Genomic DNA, 25,497 nt, shown 5'->3' on the forward strand with positions numbered 1-25,497 from the left:
GGGAGTAACTATGCAGAAACTCATGATCTGTAGAAAAACCGCAGAGGCTGAATATTGAAAATGGGACCCTCTATAGCGTGAAGGACTCAGTTCTTAAAGTTCACTTCAAATGGCTTAAATTAACGATACATCCTATATGTCTTTTGAGATGGTTCAATTATCCCAAATATTTTTAGAAATACTAAAATATTTGCACTGTATAGCATTATATGGATATTCTTGCCAACTGAAAAAGTTCTTCCAAAGAAATAAAATAATATAAATAAGTAGAGAACCTATATTAAGAATTGAAATAAATGTTTTTTTCTCAGGTATTAAATTTACCCTGTGTCACTAAAGAGATAGTATGTTTTATCAGACTCTAGGCTTTACTTAGACCTCAGACTCTTTGCATGATTCATATTCCATTGGCTTTTTTTTCCTTAGAGATCATGGATCTGTAGGTAAGGATCTCCATTTTATGTGTAGAAAGACTTCAGTAGGCTAAGAAAGAAAGTCTTCACTCACTCTTATGTCCATGACAAAACTCTCAACTTCACAGCAGGATTTTGATTTGCTAGAGTAACTTTCAAATAGTCACTAACTCATCTTCTATCCACAAAGACTAATGATGGAGGATGACGTTAAGAGCACTAGTGATTAATCTAGATTCCTTTGGTTTTAATGCATTGCCATCTGTTTTCACATGTTTAGCATCCCTTTTTTCCCTTGGTTTATTTATCAAAGTGGGAAACTGAGATGAACGATGTCAGTGTAACTCTCTTTTTCATTACTCTGCCTGGAAAATTATGATATTCAACATACATTATTGAATATTCATTTTATGATGGTGAAACACACCATACTTCTAAACTGCAATGGCTCTTTCAGAAGGTTTATGGCAACAGGATTAGTTAACGTGTATTAGTGATCCAGCATGGGAAAATTTCACGGAATCTTCTCATCAGCAGAATTCATCTGGTCTTTCTAAGCACGGGTTTTTAGAATGTCCTTCAGCAAACAAGTAAACACTGGGAACATGGGGATGATGTGGGATTTGACCAGGGAACAACCCAGGCAATGATGGTCCTGCTTGTGAGTCTTCTGGGTGATGTTAGAGAGCCCTCTACTGCTTGTGGTGGTGACGCCTTCAGTTCATTTAGCTCTTAAACCCGCGTTATTCCGAACTTGTTGGCACTTTGATAGCACTCCCTGCCCTCCCCCCCTCCACAAACACAGTCTAAAAGGGAGTGAAAAGCTGCCTCGCCTCAAGTCTGGGTTAACCCTTCTGGGGTTGAATATCTGAACTTAGACTCGTCACCAGTGTGGTCTGTATTTGGTAGTAACAAGAATCATTGAGAACAAGACAGACCTCTGTGGGCTCTACTCTCATGTGATGGTGGCAGTACCTCTGGAGTTGAAATATTTGCTAATTACTCCAGATAAAGAAGATAGTCTGAACTAAGGTTCATACCTCAGTTAAGGATACCTTCGTACCTTACTTAAGGATATTCTTAAATTTTACAGAGATCACCCTGTCTAAGCCACTGAAAGAAGGAGAGGCGTTAGAGAGTCAGCACTAAACAGTGGGGAAAGCGATGGAAAGATAATAAACTTGCCGTCAAGAAACATATCCAGACACTGACAGCTAATTAGCCGTGTGAATTTGGGCAGGTCATCTTCCTCACCTATAAAAGGGGATAGTAATACCTACTACACTTACTTAGAGGAGAAATTCTATAGTTAAAGAATAGTATAGTTCTTTGTAAGTGGTAACTCTTCACATGTAACGAGTAGTAGCATATTGCTTTCCTTCTGATTTTGTTACTCTTACACTTGCATTATCTTTCAGTTCCTTGAAGCAAGAGTGCTTTACACGTAAGGTGATGCTCTACCGTTGCATTGTATTGGATGAGTAGTAGAAAGCGACCTAAAGCATGATTTGTGGGAAGTGCCGCTGCAAATACCATAGAATCAAATTCCTTGAAACTCTCTACCCTGTTTTTCCTGTAATACTTATATATTTATGTGATGATAGAATGAACTGCCAAAAAATAGTTTGTACTATATGAAACCTTTTAAAAGCACGATTTATTCTTCCCTTAACAAGAACCAGAAATAACTTTTTCAGTAATAGCTTTATTGATATAATTTACATACCGTGCACCTCACCTACTTAAAGTATACAATTCAATGGTTATTAGTACAGTCACAAGGTTATGCAACCATCACTGACAGTCAGTTTTAGAATATTTTTGTCACCCAAAAAGAAACCCTGTGCTCTTTAGCTCTCAATCCCTACTGTGGGCTGAATGTTTGTGCCCCTCAAAATTCATATGCTGAAGCTTTAATCCCCAGTGTGATGGTATTTGGAGGTGGGACCTTTGGGAGGTAAGTAGATTTGGATGAGGCCGTAGAGGTGGAGCTCCCAAGATAGGATTGGTGCCCTTACAAGGAGACGAAAGGACCAGAGCACAGTCTCCCCACCCACCCCCATCCATGGAGGTACAGCAAGAAGGTGGAAATCTGCAAGCCAGGGAGAGCTCTCACCAGAACCTGCCACGCTGGCACCCTGATCTCAGACTTCCAATCTTTGGAACTGTGAGAAGTAAATGTTTCTGTTGTTGAAGCCACCCAACCTGTGGTATGTTGTTATAGCAGCCCAGACTGACCAAAGCCACCCTCAAGCCCCCTATCCCAGCTCTAGGCAACCACGAATCTACTTTCTGTCTCTATAGACTCGCCTTTTCTAGATACTACATTATAACAGATCATCAAGAAGCCAGATGTGGAAACTGATTTTATTTCTTGCATAAAAAAGATATATTGATGGGAAATAGTGGGGACGCGGGTAGTAAAAAGAAATAGTAGGAAGCCCTAGAAGTTGATTTTTTTAAAGTAAGTGACCCCAGTAAAAGAAATAAAAATACTGGGTGAGGGGAGAGGGAAGGGACACAGGATACATTCTATGAAAACCTTTTAAGGTTTGGGGTCAGGAAAACATGGCATCTTCTCATCAAATATAAGAATAAAAATCAGAACACTTGAACTTCATAGAAATAAAAATGAAGAACTGAACTGCTTTTCTCAGATCACATTGAATGGAACCAAAACACTAGAAAAAGTTAAGTAGGGTTCAGGAAAAGCTTAAGATGATACCTCAGTAGTTTTGCTGTCAGCAAAATGACGATGGGAAGAAACATAACTTCGCTGTCTAGGTTAAAATGGCCCCTGAAACTAAAATTAGGAACCAAAAGCCAGCCAGAGGAGACCATTGATAAACTCTGCTGTGTTTTTGTAAGGGACTCTCCTTCATTTTCAACTCCTTGACTTGGTGAAGACTCAAGTGCCTGCCTCTGTGTGCGTGCGTGCGTGCATGTGTGTGTGCGTGTGTGTCTGTCTCTGTGTCTTTCTCAGTTCCTCTAGTGCCGCCGCCTGGCACACCCCTGCAGTGCTTCCTCACGCCTTCACACATCCTCTGCCTTTGTTGGAGAACTTTTCTCCGGTCCATTATCTTTTTCCAGTGTGACCCGCACAATTCGCTCCCAGTGTCACTTACGTCCCCTAAGCTCCCCTAACTTGCGGGTCTGCACCGAGCTTCTGACTTCAAGGTCTGGAGCTCTGGCTTCCACAGACCCGAGATTCAGGATGTGAATCTCAGCCCCACCTGGCTCCGTGACCTTCCACCAGTTGCTTAACCTTTCTAAAACTTACTTTTCTTCTTAGAAAAAGCTGGTGAGTAATACCTTCCTCCAAAGATGTCACTGAGGATTGAGTGAGATGATGTACATGAAGCTCTCAGCCCAGAGCCTGGCTTATTAGGGAGAGCTCTCAGTACGCGGTAGCTCTGGATCCCTTTTCTTATGAAAATGGTCAAATGTCAAGTTTCTGTTTCTCGGCTGGTCTATACATTCTGGGAAGGTTGAGCCCATATCTTAATAGCCTGTGTATCTCCAGCCCCTCGCATAGGCTCTGATAAGTAGTAGACACTCAAAAAAGGCTGAATGAGCACTGGCCCGTGGTTTGGGAAGCTCACAGAGCTCAAGCCTGGGTGGACATCAACCTTTGTACGCTCGCCGGTCACTCGTCCTCCTGCAAACCAGTGTAAAATCATGGCAGTGTAGATACACGTCCTTGGCTCCTCGTTCTGTGCAGAGCCCTCCTGTGGCAGGGGGAGGGTTCACTGGCTGGAAGGTGACAGGCGAATTCGCATTGCTTTCCGCACAGTTCTGTCTGCCTCAAGAAATCCACATTCAGAGTTAACGACTGGGGAAATTATATACCTGCCATTAAGAATGTTATAATAAAGGGAATAATTGAAAGAATTTAGTAAAAAAACAGTTTCCTGTTTCCTTCTTCCCTTCTGCACGTATCCCCCTGTTCTTTTGCTTTTGTTTCAGTATCTGAAGATTAGAAAGCATTTTAACTGACTTGCTAATGTTCCAAAAATATTCTCTTATCCACTCATATCAACCCCCTCAAAAAGAAAGTTACTGTGTTCTTACATTCTAAACTGCTGCCTCCCTGAGGCGGTATTGCTATGTCTATAATAATGATACACATCAGTTTGCTGAACAAGAATCTCAAAAACAAATCAGAGCTTCCAGCTGCATTGAAAATAGTTTTGTGACTAAACCAAAAATTTCTCTAAGCTCCACCCAAACCTTTGGGTTTGCAATGAAGTAAAAAAAAATTTTCTTTTCCTGCTCTCAAGCCAGAACAAACAGATCGAGTGTGTGGCAAGGCCATATGCAAACATTGCCTTGCCTGAACAAATCCTTTTCTGGGCACACTGTACCCTACGGAAAGCACAGGGTTTAGATTACTGGCACAATGGCGGAGCTGCCCCTCTGTGCAGTGGGAGAAAATTAATTTTCTTTTCTAAATAAGGGTGGGAGAAAACCCATGGCACAGTTGCACTTCCATTAAGTTTGGAATCGCAGGGAAGAAGATAACTTAAACTAATCAACATACAACTCTCTGAGAATGCTTCCAGCTGGCAAAATTAATTTTACAAATTATATGTTTTAAAAATATGCAATCACACGGTAGTGTCAGCACTCAGCATGGTCTTGATGGTGCTGACTATTCCACAGCCACTGACTGAGCACCCGGAATGTACCTTGCTAGGTGCTGGTGGGACAAACGTAAAGACAAATCCAGGAGGTGAGGCAAGCATCCGAACTCGGGAACTTCAGCGTCTCTTGCTAAGCACTGGCTCATGGCTGTGAACAGTGTCCGGGAGCCTGGAGGGAGGAGCCACTCCCCTCTCCAGGGTGATGGAGATGGCATCCCAGATTAGATGACATTTGAGCTGAGAGATGAAGTATTTACCAGGCAGAGAGAGGTGGTGAAAGCATTTAAGATAGAGGGAACAGCACGTACAGACAGAGTTATGAAAGTGCAGTGAGAGGTCGACAGAGGCTCACTGCCCTGAGATTGGGAGGACTCTTGTGCGCCAGGTTCAGACATCTGGATTTTACCCCAAAGACAAAGGGGAAGCAGGGAGGCTTTTAGGTTAGGGGGATAAATCTGGTGGGGGTATTAAGGGTAAACTGCTCTGGATGGCAGGGAAAAAGAGTACCGCCCCTCTGAAAGACTACGGCAGTGGAAATGGAAAGGAAAGATCAGATTCAGAAGACTTGCCTCTTTCTGAGATGAAATCAACACAGTCTGGTGATTGACCACGTGGGGGGGTAAGGGATAAACTTTTTTTTTTTTTTAAGGAGAGCAGTTGGCCTGTTAATACAACTTAAATATTGTAACAGGCATGAGGATTCTGTCCTGTGACTTCTAAACACATCTCCAGCCAGGATCCCCTGTAAAGTGGAATGTGAGGCTCTTGGCTGTGTCAGCCAGTCCACAGGTAGTAATAGTTTCCTGTTGACCTTCTCACTGTAGGGAAAGATACACAAGAGGTAGAAGGTGAAGCAATCCCACCCCTCCTTGCTTAAAACTTTACTCCCCTTCCCTGACAAGCGCACACCCTCACCACCCCCTCCAACTCCCTAGAGATTGAAAGGTGGTCATCAGAAGGGCATCCACGGGTAGAGCTAGCTGGGTAGAGGGACTGAATTAGAATGAGATGGTCCCTGGTTCCCTCCAAGTATAATAGTTCTTTGACTTGAAGAGACCAAAATATAGGTGATAGAGAATGCTGTGGTCACAAAGTAAGGAGGAATCGAAAAAAACAAAAACAAAAACAGGGGTCCCTGAGTCTCCTTGACACCATCCTGTGGTATAAGCAGGAAAAGAATATTTTAAAGAGACTTGGATAGAGACACAGATGTACAGAACAGAAGTATGGACACCAAGGGGGGAAAGCGGGGATGGGGCTGGTGGTGGGATGAATTGGGAGATTGGGATTGACATGTATACACTGATGTGTATAAAATGGATGACTAGTAAGAACCTGCTGTATAAAAAATAAATAACATTCAAAAAATATATAAATAAATAAATGAAATGAAATAAAATTTAAAAAAAAAGAGAGAGAGAGACCTGGAAATCCTCTGTCAGCTCCACCACGGTCATCTAGAACGACATTCTCACGCCCATTGCTGGGCATATCTGGACCCGCTTCCTCTCTGATTTTCTGTGCCATCCACGCTCAACAAAATCTGTACTTCTTTGGCCCAGAGCTCATTCTGGCAGTGGGGCAGAGAAGAAAAGTGTTTGTTCTCTGTCCTATGAGAACACAGATCTTAATTCAGCAACATTCACTGAGTATTAATTACACATCAAGCCAGGGAGATGTGTTTTTAGCATAGCGTTTTTCACCTGTGGGTCATGACCTGTTGGTGGTCATAAAACCAATTGAGCAGGTTGTGACCAGTGTTTTATATAAAGCGAAGTATAACAAAATAGAAAACATCCAAAGTAAGAATAATTTTATGAAATGTGTCCCTTTTATGTGTCTGTGTACTACACATCATGATGTAAAATGTGTTTCTAACTGGATCGTGGCCAACGTTTTTCAAAACACTGACTCTGGACTGCTTACTGACGATAGTTTATTTGAACAAGAGGTTAGTACAGGCCTGGAAATCGAATCCTCGTGTCAGTGTGGGAAATCCGTTCTAGTCTTAGCATCGCTACAAATGAATTTCCAGAGCACAACCTTTACATAAGATGGAGACACTTTTGTCAGGTTTTAATTCCGGATTTGGGAAAAAAACATTTTTTTAGTAGATATATTAGTTTCCTAGCACAGCTGTGACGAAGTACCACAAACAGGGTAGCCCAGAAAACCAGCAATTTCTTTTTTTTTTTTTTTTTTTTTTGCGGTATGCGGGCCTCTCACTGTTGCGGCCTCTCCCGTTGCGGAGCACAGGCTCCGGACGCGCAGGCTCAGCGGCCATGGCTCACGGGCGCAGCCGCTCCACAGCATGTGGGATCTTCCCGGACCGGGGCACGAACCCGTGTCCCCTGCATCGGCAGGCGGACTCTCAACCACTGCGCCACCAGGGAAGCCCAACCAGCAATTTCTTGTCTCACAGTTCTGGAGGCCAGAAGTCCCAAATTTACACGTTGGCTAGGGCTGTGCTCCCTCTAAACACCCTGGGGAATGAGTTGTCCCCTGCCTCTCTCCTCGCTTCCTGGAGATCTTGGCTTGTGGCAACACAATTCCAGTCTTCACAGCTTGTGCTCCCTGTGTGCAAATATCCTGTTGATAAGAGCGCTGGTCATATTGAATTAGGGCCCACTACGGTAACTTCACTTTAACTTGGTCGCCTCTATAAAGACTGTATTTGCAAATAAGATCACATCCTGAGTTTCTGGGGGTCAGGGCTTCAGCGTGTCTTTTTGCAGGGACACAATTCATCCCCTAACTATATTTCAAATTTCTACTAAGCAATCAGGAAAATGGTAGAAATACTTTCCTGTCTTATTGGGGGGAAAGCTGTAAATGTTTGGAAGTCTTCTGGTTGGTTTTGCTTCCGAAGTGTAATACCTCTTGGTGTTAGCTAAACTTTCTAGTCCTGTGAACATTAACATTTCAGCTTATTGCATTACCCTTTGGTCAGGAAAACATATTTGCTCTTGAACTTCAATGGTTTGTTTTTATTTCTACTGACAGCTAGGTGTTGCATTCTTAGTTACAACATACAAATAATAAAACTGGAAACAAAGTTGCTTGGGTTTATAGTAAAGAAGTATACATCCATCTACAAGAATGCCCCCTGAAATTACAGGGGCAAATACTTAGCTGTGAACTGATCTGTTTTCCAAAACTGACTTGTTTTCCAAAAGGAACAGGGAGATTGTTTTCTCCCGTGTTCCTGAATGGAGCTGAACCAAAAATCTGAACAGCAGAACGCCAGCTGCTACATCACACCCCAAATGGAGCGGTATAAATGCTATAAATGGAGGGTTATGAATGTTAATGCCTGAGACTGTGGATAAATCAAAAGGCTCCAGTGTGGTACTTTATAGTTTGCAGAGGAAGGAAGGAAAGAAAATGTGCTAATTCCACTCACCTCATCGTCCTCCAAGAAAATTCATCTATGAAAATTCTTCCACTTAGTACATTCTGTTGCAACGTGAGGGAGGAACCTGAATTCCAGAGAAAATGTTTACTTAATACTTTAAATTTTGTCCTTTCACTTGGCCCTCCCTTTCTCTCTCCCCCTGGCTGTTTGTGGTTTGTTTGTTTGTTTGTTTGTATTTAAGCCCCAGTAGATGTTTTTTCGAGTTTCTTCAATGAATGGAACCTAATCCTTAGCCTTTCCCTATTTTGCTGTACTTTTCAGTTCCCAAGGGACACTTACAAACTATTTCTCCTAGCTCAGATCACTTGAAAATGGAAAGTATGTAGCCCAATATGCAGATTATGTTAATTTGCGGGTAGCCAGCCACATTAACCAATTAGAAAGTTGGACTAATTGGAACATTTATCAGGACAGTTCAAAAGGGAATTGAATGGAATGGTGGTTTGATCCAGTAACTGAGCGTCCGTTCTGAATACCTCAGGCTGGGAATTCTCCCAAGAGTATTTGGTTTTTCTTAGACACAGAAAACGCCATGCTTTTCACAATTTCGGTGAGCTTGCTGTGTAATTAAATTGATAGGAATTGCATTCTGTGGCTTCAGTTTAGACACGAGTGCAGCTCAGGAAGAGATTGTGAGTCTAGGTGTCATCCATTCCTGTGCCTTTATGTTCAACCAATGTTGAACCACATAACAAGATAAGTTAGTACAGCACAGGGAACGGTACTCAATATTCTGTAACAACCTATATGGGAAAAGGATCTGAAAAAGAATGAATATATGTATATGTGTAACTGAATTACTTTGCCGTAGGCCTGAAGCTAACACAACATTGTAAATCAATTAAACGCCAATATAAAATAAAAATTAAATTAAAAAAAAAAGGTAAGTTAGGCCCCCACTAAAACCCTCCAGTCTGTTATTGCCCTTCTCAGTTGTAGCTTCTTAGATTTGGACTGTTACTTGGGTCTATTTGATAAATGTCCTTCCCACAGGTAGCTGTTTTGAGAGCCTGTAACACCCCACGTCTGAGGACATTAGGCACCCAGCGGCCTGACATACATGAGGTGATTGCCCAAATCTCTCAGTGTATTTAAATTAAAAAAAAAAAAAAAAGGCAAACTAATTAGCTACTTAAACTTGGCTATTATTCTGAGTCAGCAAACAGGAAATAATTAAAACACTGGGTTTATACTAGTAACCAAGGAGGAAACTGAATGAATTCCAGGTTGTTACGGTTTGTCATTGGCTTCATTTCATGACACGCACTCCCCTCTTCATTCACAGTACATGTGCTTATTTTTAAAAATTGCAAGTAAATCTGAATTAATTCTCAATTTAAAATTTAGGGAAAAAATTACAACTCAGTTAATATCATTGGACATGTCTGAGATTGATGTAAAGCTAGGAACAGGCATAAATATCTCTATAAATAGGTGTTTGGGGACATATAATAATAGTCCAATATTCATTTTGCACAGAGGTAGAAATGGTGATATTTTCAGATGTTTTGCATTCCAGTGTGTAAATTTTATGGAAAAGTTTCTTTGTTCTATTTGGAAGAATTGTCCTTGGCCATTTTTCCTTCAAATTGCCTGTAAAGTCAATGCATAAAATTGATTTTTAGAATTAATTGACTTAATCAATTTGAAATCCATGCTTTAGTTGTTTCATAATTTATACTGTTGTCAAGATTACATTACTAAACCCCGGGCAAGGGTACTTTTATGAAAGGGAAAAAAGAAATAGGCTAATTAAGTGTCAAAATTAATTATTTATCCTCGTTTTCTTTTCAAATTACGTTGTTCTTCTTGGGTACTGTGCATAGATTGCTGCCCTGTTGACCGCTACTGAGTAAGCAAATCTGCTGAGTCTGTTTCATTTCATTTAAATAACAGTGCTTACATTTTCTTTTTTGGAACACTTATAACTGCTCAGAATTCAGGGACATATCCAAATTAAGAATTTCTGATTTTTGTCTTTCATTGACAAATTTACCTTATACAAATGCAGCCTGAAAAATATTTGCTCATGATTAAAAACTTGTGTTTCTATCGAGACATTCTTGACATAGTGCCAATACATGTTAATAAATTAATCACCTTGTACACACCATCAGGCATAATGCATTGTGAATAGACTTTGACTAAGGTCGGTGTAGAGTTGCCATAATCAGAAGCATGACATGGAGCTTATAAATTATAAAGTCCACAAGATCTTGTGCCAGAATGAGGACATTCACTCCAGAATATTTTGATAAGTTAAAATTGAAGGCAAGGTAGTAAACAACAAAAGTGTGTTTGTTGTCTGCACATCACTAGCTGTGTGACCTGGTTAAGTTGTGTGCCCTCTCTGAGCCTGCTGCTCTCAAGGGAGGGGCAAGTACCAGGGAGGGTTTTTATGAGGATTTACGTGAGATAATTAATGTCAAGCACCTGATGGTACCTGGCTGATGAATAAGTGTCTGAGGGAGAGAAGGTGTAAAGAGAGAAAAGATTGATTTTGATTGCCTCTGTTGGCTACAAGGAAATTTTCAGGCACACACACAAAGTGTTAGCCAAAGCACATGAACAGCTGTGTTCAGAGCTCTGTACCCTTAAATCATCTCCCAAAGCACTCCTGATTTCTAAGAAAACCAACCATATTGCTAATTGAACGTTCACTAAAGTACCCTTGTTAATTTTCATTATAATTTGTTACGTGTTAGAGTTAAGGATCTGTTCTGGGCAAAAAAGTATTTAGCGCAGTGCTCATTTTATAACCCTTGTGTGGCCCAAATCTTGGCTCCCTGTACACCGATGCCGAAATGAGATACAGAGACGGTTTTGGAGGAGAAAGAAAGGGTGGGTTTATTCTTTGCCAGGCAAAGAGGGGAACACAGCAGGCTAGCACCTCAAGAACTGTGCCCCCTCCCTGGGGCATAGGGAGAGGTCAGGGCTCGTGGTCGGGGGTGTGCAATAAGGATGGAGGCAGTAACAGTCCTGCATTCTTCTTTCTTTTGCAGAGTTTCGAAAGGGTGGGGTTGCTGACGGGATTAGGGTGTGTGCAGGGTCTCAGGTGGTCCGTCTGCTGATCTTGATGAGTTTCTCTGGTCCCTTTAATCTCGCCTCACGTGGTTTCGTGGCAGCTCCTCCCTTGATTTGCAACTGTTCGAATCTGCCCTTTGGAACTCAGGGAAGGTCATGGAGGCTGGAGTCTTGCCTACAAGGAATGGGGAACAGAAAGGCCTCTGTGCCTGGGAGCCCCATGGGCTCCGCTCGGTTTCACATGGAGGCAATGTTCCCATAATGGTAAAATCATTATAGGTTTTTTGTTGCAGCCTCTTTGCACAGTGTTGGTCACACTTAGTACTCTTTGACACTGAACCCTCGATTAGGAAACAAACCCAATTCTAACGTGTTTATAATTTGTTCAGTGTTTTCAAGGACTATGTTGAAGTCAAATGTGTAAGCCCCTTGTATCAGTCTGGCTTAAAGTAGTCACTACTGTAATAGCGCTGCTCTAGGTGGTTTCTTCCCAAGACACGTGGACAGTTCCCAGGTGTTAGTGCCTGTAACTTGTCAAGCTTTGCCTTCAGCCCATTAACATTATAGAGTCAAGAATAAAACTGATCTGTCACTTACCTTTCACTTGGGAAGAATTGGCACAGTCAGTTACAAACAAAATCTTTGGCAAGATAAACACTAGAATAGTTAAGCGATATTGACATTGGAAACCAAAATCATGAGAGAGTGACAAATAGTATGCTGTATTTTTTTTTTTTTTTTTTGCGGTACACGGGCCTCTCACTGTTGTGGCCTCTCCCATTGCAGAGCACAGGCTCCGGACGCGCAGGCTCAGCGGCCATGGCTCACGGGCCCAGCTGCTCCGCGGCATGTGGGATCTTCCCGGACCGGGGCACGAACCCGTGTCCCCTGCATCGGCAGGCAGACTCTCAACCACTGCGCCACCAGGGAAGCCCCAGTATGCCATATTTTATGTGCCGTCTTGCAACTAAAATGTTAAGACCTTTTCAACTTCCAGGACAGGGTTGTGTGCGTGTGTGTGTGTGTGTGTTTTACACTATAACTTGTAATAAGATTTTTGGTGATTGCCGGGATATTACCAACTGAAGCAAATTTTTCTCTTTTCATCAGTGTTGCTTGTGGTGTACCACAGGGGTACAAGAAGAAAATATTAGCGCTTCTTAATTTTATCTGATACTTCACATTTCTACTTTTATCCGTTTAATGATGCACATAATTAACATAAATAGATAGTCATATATTAAGGGGAGTAGCTGCTTAAAAGCAAATTTTTATATGAGTGTGTAATCAAAAATGTTCAAAGACCACTCCAGTAGACACTGAAGGGGAGAGACTCATTCATTGATTCGAGGTCATTTATCAGAAGAAAAAAACATGTAGAAGAAAGGAAAAATATTTTACTATAGTATATATTTTATATTTTTAATTAAATATTTTTATATTAAGCTTCGTATTGCTTCAGTGCTGTTTGAGGAACTTAAACTATTTTTTTTTTGGCTGCGTTGCGTCTTCATTGCTGTACACGAGCTTTCTCTAGTTGAGGCGAGCGGGGGCTACTCTTCATTTTGGTGTGCGGGCTTCTCATTGCGGTGGTTTCTCTTGTTGTGGAGCACAGGCTTCAGTAGTTGCAGCATGTGGGCTCAGTAGCTGTGGCTCAGGGGCTCTAAAGCGCAGGCTCAGTAGTTGTGGCGCACAGGCTTCATTGCTCCGCGGCACGTGGGATCTTCCTGGACCGGGTATTGAACCCATGTCCCCTGCATTGGCAGGCGGATTCTTAAGCACTGTGCCACCAGGGAAGTCCCTTAAACTATTCTTTATAGTTTCATTTGTGTCCTTTCATGTTATTCACCCTCATTAATACTGTGCGTAACTATAGACGACAAAGAGCATGAGTGTTGTTTACTGATGCCCTAGCATTTCATTGCTAGGGCAGCATACACTTAACAGGAGTATTTTGTTGGCTGTCTTACTTTCATCATCATGTTAATGAGTTGTAATTAGCTTTATTGAGATAATTGAGTATGTAATCATTTTAAGGGTTTATGTGTAATATATGAATACTTGGATTGGGCTTGTAGAATAAGGTAGTAAAAAACTTCCTCTTCAAAGGGTGATGTGAACTACTTTTGCCTTAGGCTAATCTTGAAAGAAACCTCTCTTGATGGTCTCCCTTGAAGAAGTGATTGACCTTGGCTAGGTCCAAGGTAGCGTATATTTTACTAACCTTACTCCATAGTGAGATTAGTTCTAATGTGTCAAAAGAAAAATTGTGATAGGTGGAACAGAGTTTTAGTAAAATTGAGATGTTATGATAGTAACAGGACTTATATTAATTCAAGTTTTCTTTTCCTTTCAGTTCGCAGGAAGATGAAAGACCTATGTCACCTTTCTATTTGAGGTACTTATTTGATTTTTATTGGTCTGTTACAGGGAATTGGGGAGGGTTAAGGCTTCTTTGGGTTTATTTGCCCACGTTAATTCTTTTCAATAGAATATTCTGTGCTGTGGCCAGGCTAAGCTTATTGGAATCCCTCACCATAATGTTCATGCTCTATTTTTCTTCTCTTTTGTTTAAGAAATCTTAGAACAAATTTTCACATAGTTGAAAAGACTAAAATAAGATATTTGGTTTTAAATTCAAAGATGTCAAGCTCTCCATTTGAATTTCAAAATCTGCCTAATGCTTAGGCTGTAACCTAAATTTTAAAATCGCTGTTCTACACATACATGCTGGTGGGGCGGGTTCTAAGCCTAAGGCTCACTTGCTGAAGGAGTCTTGGGTTACATTAGGTCATTTTCTAGATAGTAGTGAAGTGTGAAACTAATGTTCAGCAAGTCCTTAGAGTTCAGGATTATTTTCTAAAGTTTATAAAGCCAGAATGGCAACTCTTAAAACAGGTAAGTTTACATCAAAGTAGATGTTAGATGAGATCACTTCCCTCCAGACTAAGAAGTTGTTGTATTGATGTGATTTTTCAGTGAACCATCCCACTTAGGTATCAGTAATAACCTGGAACCAGGCTTTTCTTACTTGCTGCATTTCTTTCCTCACTGCCTACCCACTTCAGAGGCTTAGAAACTATATTTGAAAGTCATATGACCATATAAATTCAAGTTTAAATTGCTGAAGGTTTTTTTTGTTTTTCTTTTAACCTTTCCTCAATTTTGAATTCTACTTTTTAAAAAGCAGTGTCGGGTGTGGAGAAAAGGGAACCCTCTTGCACTGTTGGTGGGAATGTCAATTGATACAGCCACTATGAGAACAGTATGGAGGTTCCTTAAAAAACTAAAAATAGAACTACCATATGGCCCAGCAATCCCACTACTGGGCATATACCCTGAGAAAACCATAATTCAAAAAGAGCCATGTACCACAATGTTCATTGCAGCTCTATTTACAATAGCCAGGACATGGAAGCAACCTAAGTGCCCATCGACAGATGAATGGATAAAGAAGATGTGGCACATATATGCAATGGAATATTACTCAGCCATAAAAAGAAACAAAATTGAGTTATTTGTAGTGAGGTGGATGGACCTAGAGTCTGTCATACAGAGTGAAGTAAGTCAGAAAGAGAAAGACTAATACTGGATGCTAACAGATATATATGGAATTTTTAAAAAAAATGTCATGAAGAACCTAGGGGTAAGACAGGAATAAAGACACAGACCTACTAGAGAACGGACTTGAGGATATGGGGAGGGGAAAGGGTAAGCTGGGATGAAGTGAGAGAGTGGCATGGACATATATACACTACCAAATGTAAAATAGACAGCTAGTGGGAAGCAGCCACATAGCACAGGGAGATCAGCTCAGTGCTTTGTGACCACCTAGAGGGGTGGGGTAGGGAGGGTGGGAGGGAGACGCAAGAGGGAGGAGATATGGGGACATATGTATATGTATAGCTGATTCACTTTGTTATACAGCAGAAACTAACACACCATTGTAAAGCAGTTATACTCCAATAAAGATGTAAAAAAAGCAGTGTCAGGGTATCACATAAATAGTTTCTTTGTTTCTGAGTCTGATTTGTTGCAGTAGTCTCATTGTTAGATGTAGACTTTAATTCAACCACCACAGTTCCGAAATGTGTCATAGGGAGTCAGGCTTGGCCAAGTAACTGGTTTGCAGTAGTGCTCTGCCCTTTAGCTACTTGAAGCTTGTTGCGTAATCACTTTGTGGCAAGGCAGGGAACATCTGAGGTTTCAGTTTGAGACAACATGGTGGTCCATTTGATTCGTCCTGGTTTCCTGCCAACCAATAAAATTACATGATAATTTAAAAATTATGTAAGAATTAGGTTGGTACAAGTTAATTTAGCTTTTTTCTTACCCACTTGACATGAAATAGGGAGAATCTATTGATAAAACATGAACTGTTTTTTTTTTAATTATTTGCATGGCTGGTTTGAGATTGACTTTTCTTGAGTTAATCTAGTATACAGAATTCAAGTAGAAAAAGGGAAACGTGATTGTTAATTATGACTAAGTTCTAGATTTTGGGACTAGAATCAGAAACATGTCCACTGATAATTTAATGTATAAATCAGTGCGTTTTTTTTTTTTTTTTGCACTACCTCTAGTAAGAGCAAATGAGTGCTTAAACATTTTAAATAAATTTTTGTAATGTCCTTGTCTTCTATTCCTTTCCCTCCAACTTTATTACAATTCCTTTGCTGCAGTGTTAGAAAAGGGGAGTCATTACATGACTAATGAATTTCACCATGATTTATTAACATGATGAAAAACTAAATTGACTCTTTTAAATCCAAAATAATTTTTTCTGTGCCTTTGAAAAGTAAAAAATGATTGGTAGTGACAAAATGGTATCTTCCCTGGCTAAGGATGTTGAATACTAAATATTATGTATCGACAGTGTTAATTGGTCAGGTTTTTCAGGGGAGGAAAGGCCCAGTCAAGAGATGAGACCCATCGGAGGTGGGTATTCACCAGAAGTAGGTTCAGCCACAGGCAGCCAGGCGGAGGAGATGGGGTATTGAACGGAGGGGTATTCCGTTTTGTGGTGTATTCTGAGACGTCCGACATAAGGTAGAATGGCAGATCTCGGAGGCTGCAAGTTTGGGAGTGGGCAGTCTTCATGTAGACCAAATCAAAACAGAGAGAGGATGAGGGCAAAGCAGGCCTCCCATTTCAGGGGAAGGAGAATAGCTGCTCTATAAAGGAACTCAGATACAGTAGATCAGACAGGCATCGAGCAATTGGAGTGGAGACAAGGTGCATTATTTATAACAGCAAGAGAGGGTCTGTGTCTGGAGTAGAGATGCAGAGCATACCGAGAGGCTGCAGTGCACTAGTGGAGGTTCCAGGACCTTCCTGTGGCTGGGGGTAGGGAGGTCGGTTACAGGAACAGAGACCGAGAGGGGCCATTTCGGTCATTACCTTGCTCCACCGTTCACCCTGTAGCATTGCGGTTTCTGTGATTGCTATTCTAACATCTACGGCTGAACCACGTGTTGGTCTACTGTACGTTTCCACTGCCTTCAGGCTTTTCTGTAGTAAGGTAGGCCTCTTATAAATAGACATGCACTCAGATGTTCTCATTCCAGATGAATAGTTTTCTGTGATAAGAACTCTGTCTTCTTTAATTCCAGTACTTCTCCAACCTAACCTAATTCACCATAGAGCCATTTGTCCTTTTTTGCAAAGGAAAGAAATAGTAGCTACAAATCTACACCTGCCACCATCCCATGTGGCAAGTTTATTGCAGCTACAGTAGCTCAAACAGTAGGTGTCATTGTTCCCCAGATGCTCATTAGAGATTACCCGCCCTGTTGAAGTGATTAAGGGAATGAAAGGGAAGGACCGATTATACCAAACCCTTAGTGAGATTGCCGCAAATAAACACGAACCTGCGTGCTAAGGGTGCAGAACATGCTTGGCAAAGATGCCCACACCCTGGCCTCTTTCCTAGTCTAGACTGGAGTCCCAGAAAAGGAGCCCCTACCTCAGTTGCTCAGATTAGTGTGAAAGCAGCTTGCAGTAGGTTTTCTTCTGTGCCACATGCAGCCTGTTGTCTGAATTCTTTTGGTGACATCCAGTCAGATCTGGTTGGGATCTGTTGCTAGTTCTACTTCTATTTATCTAAGTCTTCGGTGTTGCCAAGCCCAGGTTTTGATTTCTGTGGTTATTTCCACTGGGAGTAGGGTTTTTTGTTTTTTGTTTTTTTTTTGCGGTACGCGGGCCTCTCACTGTTGTAGCCTCTCCCGTTGCGGAGCACAGGCTCTGGACGCACAGGCTCAGCGGCCATGGCTCACGGGCCCAGCCTCTTTGCAGCGTGTGGGCTCTTCCCGGACCGGGTCACGAACCCATGTTCCCTGCATCGGCAGGCGGACTCTCAACCACTGCACCACCAGGGAAGCCCCCAGCCAGGTTTTTGATAATGGCTCTGCCTGAATTGATCCCCCTGACGAACCCCTAAACACAAAGAACTATTTGGGACCTATAAAGAGAAATTACAAGCTAGGGGAAAGGATGACTTGCTCTGAGGACTCAGAGTAGAAACAGTTTCAGAACACTGTTTTTTGTATGATTCAGAAGAAAACTTGAGAAGTAATATGTACTAATCTTCTCCAAAAATGTTCAAGGACATAACCAGCCTCTTTGAAATATGAGTAGGAACCTGTAAGGAGAGAATAAGTTGAGAATTAAAAGGCTAGAGACACACAAGAACAGCTGAAATGAGGGAAAGAGAAGCCTAGAAACGTATTTGCAGAGATTTTTTAAACTTTGGAAAGCAGTAAAGAGCAGAAAGTATTTAAAATAAATCAAGTACATGATGAGAGAGAAACTTGAGAAGCTCTTCCAAAATATAAAGGGTAAAGAAAAAGCTGTGAGAGAAATAATGTTAGATATGAAAGTCAGAGATCAGAAAGCCAACCTGAAAATTATGATTCTAAGGAGAAAACCATACTAATAGAAATAGAAGTAGAAATCAGTGTTAATATATACCCAGCTAATTGAGAGGTGAATCCCCCAAAATATTTTTTTAATTAAGAAGTAGAAACCTGATTATAATTATTAGTGGAGGGCCAAAGAAAGTAATGAAATTCTAAATTTCTTATCTTGCATGGAAGGTAGGAGAGTAGAAGCAGGCATCAAGGGTTTCAGGGTTTTTTTTTTTTTTTGGTGGTTTGTTTTTTGGGTTTTTGTTTCAGTTTTAATAGTCACAGATGTATGGGTTGTAGAGGCAACAACTAGTAGAATTGTGCATAGGACTCGTATATCCCAAATCACCTCAGAAGATAAGAGCAAAGACAGAAATCAAAGGAAAAGGAAGCTCCAAAATTATAAAACATAAAGCAAAAACATAAAACTAGAAAAAATGTATCAGCTATGACAATAAGTGTAAATGGATTAAATTCTTTGATAAAAGCTAAAAGTAATTTTTTTTAAATGACTGCTTGAACTATGTTTTGCTCAAAAGAGCTATGCCTAAAACAAAATAGCACAGAAAGGTTAATAATATAGGATTTATCTCTGACAAATATGAACAGAAAGAAAGCAGAGATAGCAATATCAATACCGGAACAACTAGAGTTTAAAGCCAAATCCATTAAACAGGACAAACCTAGACTTTATTGGGTAAAATCCATACTAAAAATATAAAGATTAAAATAATAAGTATGTATAAACTAGCATTGTATCAAATCATATAAATTTAAACCCTTAAGTTAACAAGGATAAACATGCAAACACATTTGAAGTATAGAACTTATATATACCACAATATGTCTATAACAAAAATTTATAAATAGTGCTGAGAATTTAATAAAATTAATAAGATTTAAAATATAGGAGCATCACATACACTAAACTTTACAATCTACAAATAGGGCTTAAGCATTCCTGCTACTTTCTAAAAGATTACTCAGCTATCTCTAAAAGTTCTTGAAGAGTAGAAATATTAAGTTGTGTCTTCTAACCACAGTGTAATTAATAACACAAAATTTCCAATCAACCAACGAAAACTCTCCTAAAGGGAAGAAGAAATTCAAATAGGAAATAAAAACAGACTATTTGGAAGAAAAAGAGGAAAAGTCCATATAAAAATTTGTGGAATGAGATCTAAACTCTTTTTAAGAGGTAACTTCACCTTCTTAAAAAGATTGAAAGTAAACGAGCCACACGTTCAGAATAAGAAGTTATAAAAAGGAAGAAAAGCAACTTCTTGGAAACCCAAAAGGATTTAATAATAATAAAAGAAAACATGAAAATAGCAGAACTCATGTTTGAATCCAGGAACTCATTCTTTGAGAGTAAAAATGAAAATAATAAAAAAGAAAACCTTTGGTAAACTTAAGGAAAAAAAAAGGGACAATACTAATAATCAGAAGTGAAGTTTGCTGTGAGGGGTATAGTAGTTTTTAAAAGGTTATAGAATACTTCATGCAATGTTATGCTAATAAACATGAAAACCTAGATGAAATAAAAGGTTTTCTGGAAAGCATAAATTTTGAGAAGAAATTTCCATGTGAATGCAAAAAGTACTTTTAATAATCTGTTCTAATTCTAAGAAAAGAAATCGATGTGTAGCCAAAGATTTATGTGAATAGCAGCATTATTTGAGAATAAGGATTATGTTTTTATTAAGGACATATCTGAAGCCAGATTACGTGAGATGGAATCAGAGCTGTGTAAACTTGAGTGAGATACTAAACCTCTCGGAACCTCAATTTCCTCATCTATAAATGGGTATAGTATATATAGTCACCTCTCCATTTCATTTCTCAATTTTGCTTTATAAAGACCTTAGTCTAAAAACTAAAATAAACCTCTGAATTTCTTTTTATGCAAAACATTCTAAATATATGAAACTGATAACTCCCATAATTAGGGCCCTAAAGAAGCTGTACAAAATGTATTTTGATGGGCTCAGTTTAATTTGTTAGAAAATATTTAATACAGTATCAAGATACAGGAATGAAGAATAATTCATTTCTTCAAATCAGTCCTAATACTTAAAGGAATAGTATGTGTGAGTTTCGATAAAAATATGTGGGGATAAATATTTTTTGTCAAAATCTAAATACCTATAAATGCTCCCTAAAATTTCTGCATGTGGTAATCATATGTAAAAGTTAAAGCAAAGTGAATAAATATTGAGGACTGAGTGTATTTGTTTTATGGCACTGTAGAGAATTGAACGAAAATCATGAAAATGTTTTCATTCACAAATTCATTATACAGTTACAAGGAAATAGTGGTACAATCATCTTATAATGTTGACACTGTGTATCAACTTTCAGTATTTTAAGATGATACTAAAAATACCGTATTCTGTTAAATAGACAAGAGTTTCATTTTGGTTTGATGATTAGTTACTGGATCCTCATCCTGAGGCTTAAACAAACATCACGTAATTGTCTCTTAAATTCTTACTCATTAAAAAAATTGAATGTAAATATTATCTTCTAGAGAAAAAGGATAATTCTGTTAGACCTAATGGTTCCTACTAAAACAGTATTTTACGGGCAGCATTTCATACACCACTGAAAAGAGAATATACTGAAGTAAGAGGACAGAAAAAAGAGGACACATCCTTCTTCAAGATGTCTGGTTTCAGTCGATTTGAAAGGCTTCTTTATTTCAAATCAAGAGATCTAATAAGAGAATCACTCGTCAACAGGCACTCTGTGCATCTTATCACATGCACATTTTATAGACTAACATTGCTGAGCATAATCACTTTATGGAAATGTTTTGCTAATAGAAATAAAGACTAAATATATTTAACTATATCATAGAATATATTTCAGAGTAGGCTTAGAATCTGTTTTGGATGACCGCACCAGGAGAACATTCATTTGCATCATCACTTAAGTAGGCTTGGGTAATGAAATTGACCATAATGCTGAGTCTGCTTATTCATTTTAGTTTTGAATACTTGCTTTATCAACATTAGGAAATGAATTCTTCCATATTCAGGTGTTTATGCTGCATAAGTAAGAGATTTTCTTAGCAAATCAGTCAAGTGCTCTGAAAAAATTTCATTATTCTTAGCCCTCTGCAGGGGATAGAAAACAAGCTACGTGTAGATGAAGAAAATCATTATCTTTCACTTTAGCTTATTTGCTTATTGTCTTTTTGTTAGTGTCTTAACATTACCTCCATAAGCTGATTATAGCAACGGAAGCAGGCCCTATTTCTGACAGTAAATATTCTTAGAAATCTTGTTATTGATGAAGTGTTAAGCACATCCCACAGGAACTATGGAGGTGATTGGATACCTGACCAAAGCTATTTTGGTATCTGATAAACCCTCACTATGACTGACACTGTCATACAACTAAATATGCAGTTATAACCTTTTGTAATGAATTAAACTTTAGGGCAATAAACTTGAAACTGAGATAGTCATAAACTTTTAGAGCTAAAAGAAAATCACAGAGATCATGAACCAAGTCTTTCATTTTCTGTATGAAGAAACCAGCCCGAAGCAGCCAAGCTAACCAACAATCTGACTGTGATTGCAGCTAATTAACTGCAGAGCCAAGACCAGAACTTCACTTTTCTGATTCCCAACGCAAAATGCTCTCTTTTCAGAATACTTTCTTTAGGCCCCTCGGAGCTGGAAATGCAACTGTTGGGAGCTTCGGAGGCTGCAGAGCCGTAGGCGGCGGTGGCCTGGGAGGTCCGGGCGCTGTGACCAGGCTGCCGTCACTCGTCTCTTCCTCTCTCTGGCCACCTCCTGTCTCGAAAATAACTTTTTTACTATAAAGAAAGGAGAAAAATTGTAGCCGTCCGCCCCTCCCTCCCTCTCTCTCTCTCAGCCCTCTGACCTGTGAGGGAGCCCGGACCAACCCCGCGCACCCCTTCTACACCCGGGCCAACACCGTGATAGGCAAGATGGCCACCAACGAGGCCTTCATCTCCGGGTTCCTCCGCATCAAGGGGCTCACGAGCGAGCGACAGCTGCAGCCCTTCCGGCAGAGCCTGCAGGAGTTGCTGGCAGAACATTAGAAACATCACTGGTTCCCAGAAAAGCCCTGCAAGGGATCGGGTTACCGTTGTATTCCCATCAACCATAAAATGGATCCTCTCATTGGACAGGCAGCACAGCCGATTGGACTGAGCGGTCAGGAGCTGTTCAGGCTTCTCCCAAGTGAACTCACACTCTGGGTTGACCCTTACGAAGTGTCCTGCAGAACTGGAGAGGATGGCTCCATCTGTGTGCTGTACGAAGCCTCACCAGCAGGAGGCAGCACCCGCAACAGCACCAACGTGCCAACGGTAGACAGCAGAATCAGCTGTAAGGAGGAACTTCTCTTGGACAGAACAAGCCCTTCCCAACGCTACAATATAATGACTGTATCAGGTTAAGATATAGTCTATGGACGGGTCGTCTTATAATGGATGGATAAATTTGATACTTGCTTTGGGTGGGCGCCTCTTGGGGGATGGATTATGGAATTTAAACCATGTCACAGCTGTGAAGTTCTGGCACAAAACAGAGTGCTAAAAAAATTTTACGTGACAGTGCTCTAGTTTGGACAGTCCCTTTCAATGATTTAATAGCCTGTGAGTCCAAGTAAATGATCACCTTATTCGCGAGGGAGAGAAGTCCTAGGGTGGTTTCAGTTTCTCCCAGACATGATGCCTAAATTTTTACATCAGTCCCTTTAACGCAAATCTGTATTTCAAAGAACCTTTCTCTGCAGTAGAACTTGCAGAGAACATTTGCACTATGACACTTAAAGTTGGTATCCATTTTGGCAGCTCAACCTTTAAAACGTGGTAGTACTGGCAATTTTATGACAAGACTTGTACCTAGCTCTTAAATATAAATGTACATAAGACAAACTAGTAAGGATGACCTGGGGAAATGGTCAGACCTTGTATTGTGTTTTTGGCCTTGAAAGTAGCAAGTGACCAGAATCTGCAGTGGCAACAGCCTTTGAAAAAGACCCTTAAAAAGAGACTCTCTCAAGTGTGGTGTTAGCAGCAGCCAGCTCTCTGTACATTTGCTAGCTTGTAGCTTTCTAAGACTGAGTATACTTCTTATTTTTAGAAAGTGGAGGTCTGCTTTGTAACTTTTCTTGCACTTAATTGGGTAAAAGTCTTTTCCATAAACCACCATCTATTTTGTGAACCTTGTTAGTCATAGTTTGTTGGGTAAATTATGAACTGGTGTGAATTTGTACAGTTCATGTGTACTGATTGTGGCAGAGTTGTACAGATTTCTGTATTTTGGATGAGAGATTTTCCTTCTCTCTATAATAAATTGTTTCTTGGCATTTAAAAAAAAAAGAATACTTCCTTTAGAAAAATTCTGTTTTAAAAGCATGGAAGTATGGACACATTAAGTAATACCAAAAATTCCAAAGGCCTATTACAAAAACACAAAAATATACATTTATCATAAATTTGACCTAAGATATATGTATTAACAAAAATCAATATGGTTTAATTACTTAGTCTTATTACTGATTTTTTCATTTATTTTGCATTCTGAGAAAGGCTCTTTAAGACTGATTTCGATGGCTCAGGTCATTTTTCTTTAAGCTCTGAGGGAAATGTTGATGTATTGCCTTTTATTCATTCCAATTAGCATAGGTTTTCCAAATCATACCTTCATAACTTAGAATCTTTCAAAACAGCAATTGTGATATCTAAGTCACTGAAGTCTAAAAGAATTTCAGTTGCAGGAATTTGGAACCTTGCTAAACAATGTCCTCCACAAATCAACAGCATCAGAATCACTGGGGAATGTGTTAGACATACAAAATCTCAGGTCCCCTTTCCTAGACCTAGACCTACTGTATCAGAATCTGTGTGAACAAGATCCCGGGTGATTCTGGTGCACATTAGAGTTTGAGAGAGAGTTAGGAGTCTCAGAACCTGGTCCCATTTGTTGTCATTTCCGTGTCTCTTTCTTCCTCGCCTTTTTTCATCTTCTCCTCCCTACGCCCCACCCCACCCCAAAAGGAACATAAAAATATCAGTGTGTGCTTTTTAATAAGCAAAAAGAAGTTCAGGTCAAAAGTGTGTAGAAGGGAGGAGAGGAAATGTATCTCTTCATTCTGAGATGACATGGCTGACTGACTGGCTGATTATATTTCTATGTCTTTGGAATGTTTTTAGGATCTAGCAGCTCTGTATTCTTTTCCCGCCTGTATGTTCTCCCGGAGTCATTATTCAAATTGGCCCCTGCCCCCAAAACCAAGGTTGTGTAACTGCGTGAGACATGGAGCGCCGGAGTTAATTATACAGTGTTGAATTTACAGAGAGTGAGCCACAGGCATCGAAAGCAGGGACTGCCTGTTCCAGCTCAGGACAGAGAGCCGCAAAGGATTTATTGTTGGTTATGTAACCTGGGAACCTCTATGAATAGCAGGTATTGTGAGGCAGAAATGGTTGTAATTAAAAGCAAAGTTAAATACCTGAGTCCAGGCCTCCATATGGGAAGATGACTCTGGTGAGTGTTTCTTCTAGTGAGTGATGGATTCAAAAAGTCGAGTGTAGTGATTAGGAGCTGAGACTCCAAGCTAAAACTTTCTTGGTTCCAATCTCAGCTCATCTGCTTCTTGGCTCTGTGACTGTGAGTTACTTAACCTCTCTAACCTCTTCATTTGAAAATAGGGAAAAGAAAACAATGGTACCTACTTCATGGGGTTCTTGTAAACAGTAAATGAGAAAAGCTATGTAAGCAATACTAAGCACAATGTCTGAAACACGGCACTCAGTAAGCATTCGGGTTTATTTATTTCTTCATTCATTTATTAATGAGGATTCTTCTCATACGTTTCCCTTGTGAACAACAGCACCCTTTTATGCAGTTTTTCTGGGACTTGGCTGTGGTTTGTGACCATGACAAAGAGCTACAGCTTTAGCTAAAGGAATTCTCTGGGGTTAAAGAGTGAGTGTCTGTTGATCACCTTTGGGATAATGAGTATGTGCTGGTGGTATTCATAGGTATTGTCGTGAAAGAAAATGAGGAATATTATACAGTCCCTGGAAGCACTTAGGTTCTAAATGGAAAGGG

The 25,497-nt window shown here is 40.1% G+C and overlaps 1 protein-coding gene and 1 pseudogene across 3 annotated transcripts in view; both read left to right on the forward strand.

Annotated features, from left to right (window-relative positions):
* Nucleotides 1-25,497, forward strand: part of FAM13A (family with sequence similarity 13 member A) — a 331,953-nt gene that overhangs the window by 235,775 nt on the left and 70,681 nt on the right. For all 3 annotated transcript variants that reach the window (XM_067736973.1, XM_067736972.1, XM_067736974.1), the window contains exon 8: nucleotides 13,852-13,893. In XM_067736973.1, coding sequence (XP_067593074.1) covers nucleotides 13,852-13,893 — 42 coding nt within the window. The remainder of the gene's footprint in view (nucleotides 1-13,851; nucleotides 13,894-25,497) is intronic.
* Nucleotides 14,375-23,850, forward strand: LOC137224141 (protein BTG1 pseudogene; annotated as a pseudogene).

This window comes from Pseudorca crassidens, chromosome 4, assembly GCF_039906515.1.
Source record: "Pseudorca crassidens isolate mPseCra1 chromosome 4, mPseCra1.hap1, whole genome shotgun sequence".
In the NCBI taxonomy this organism is placed as follows: Eukaryota; Metazoa; Chordata; class Mammalia; order Artiodactyla; family Delphinidae; genus Pseudorca; species Pseudorca crassidens.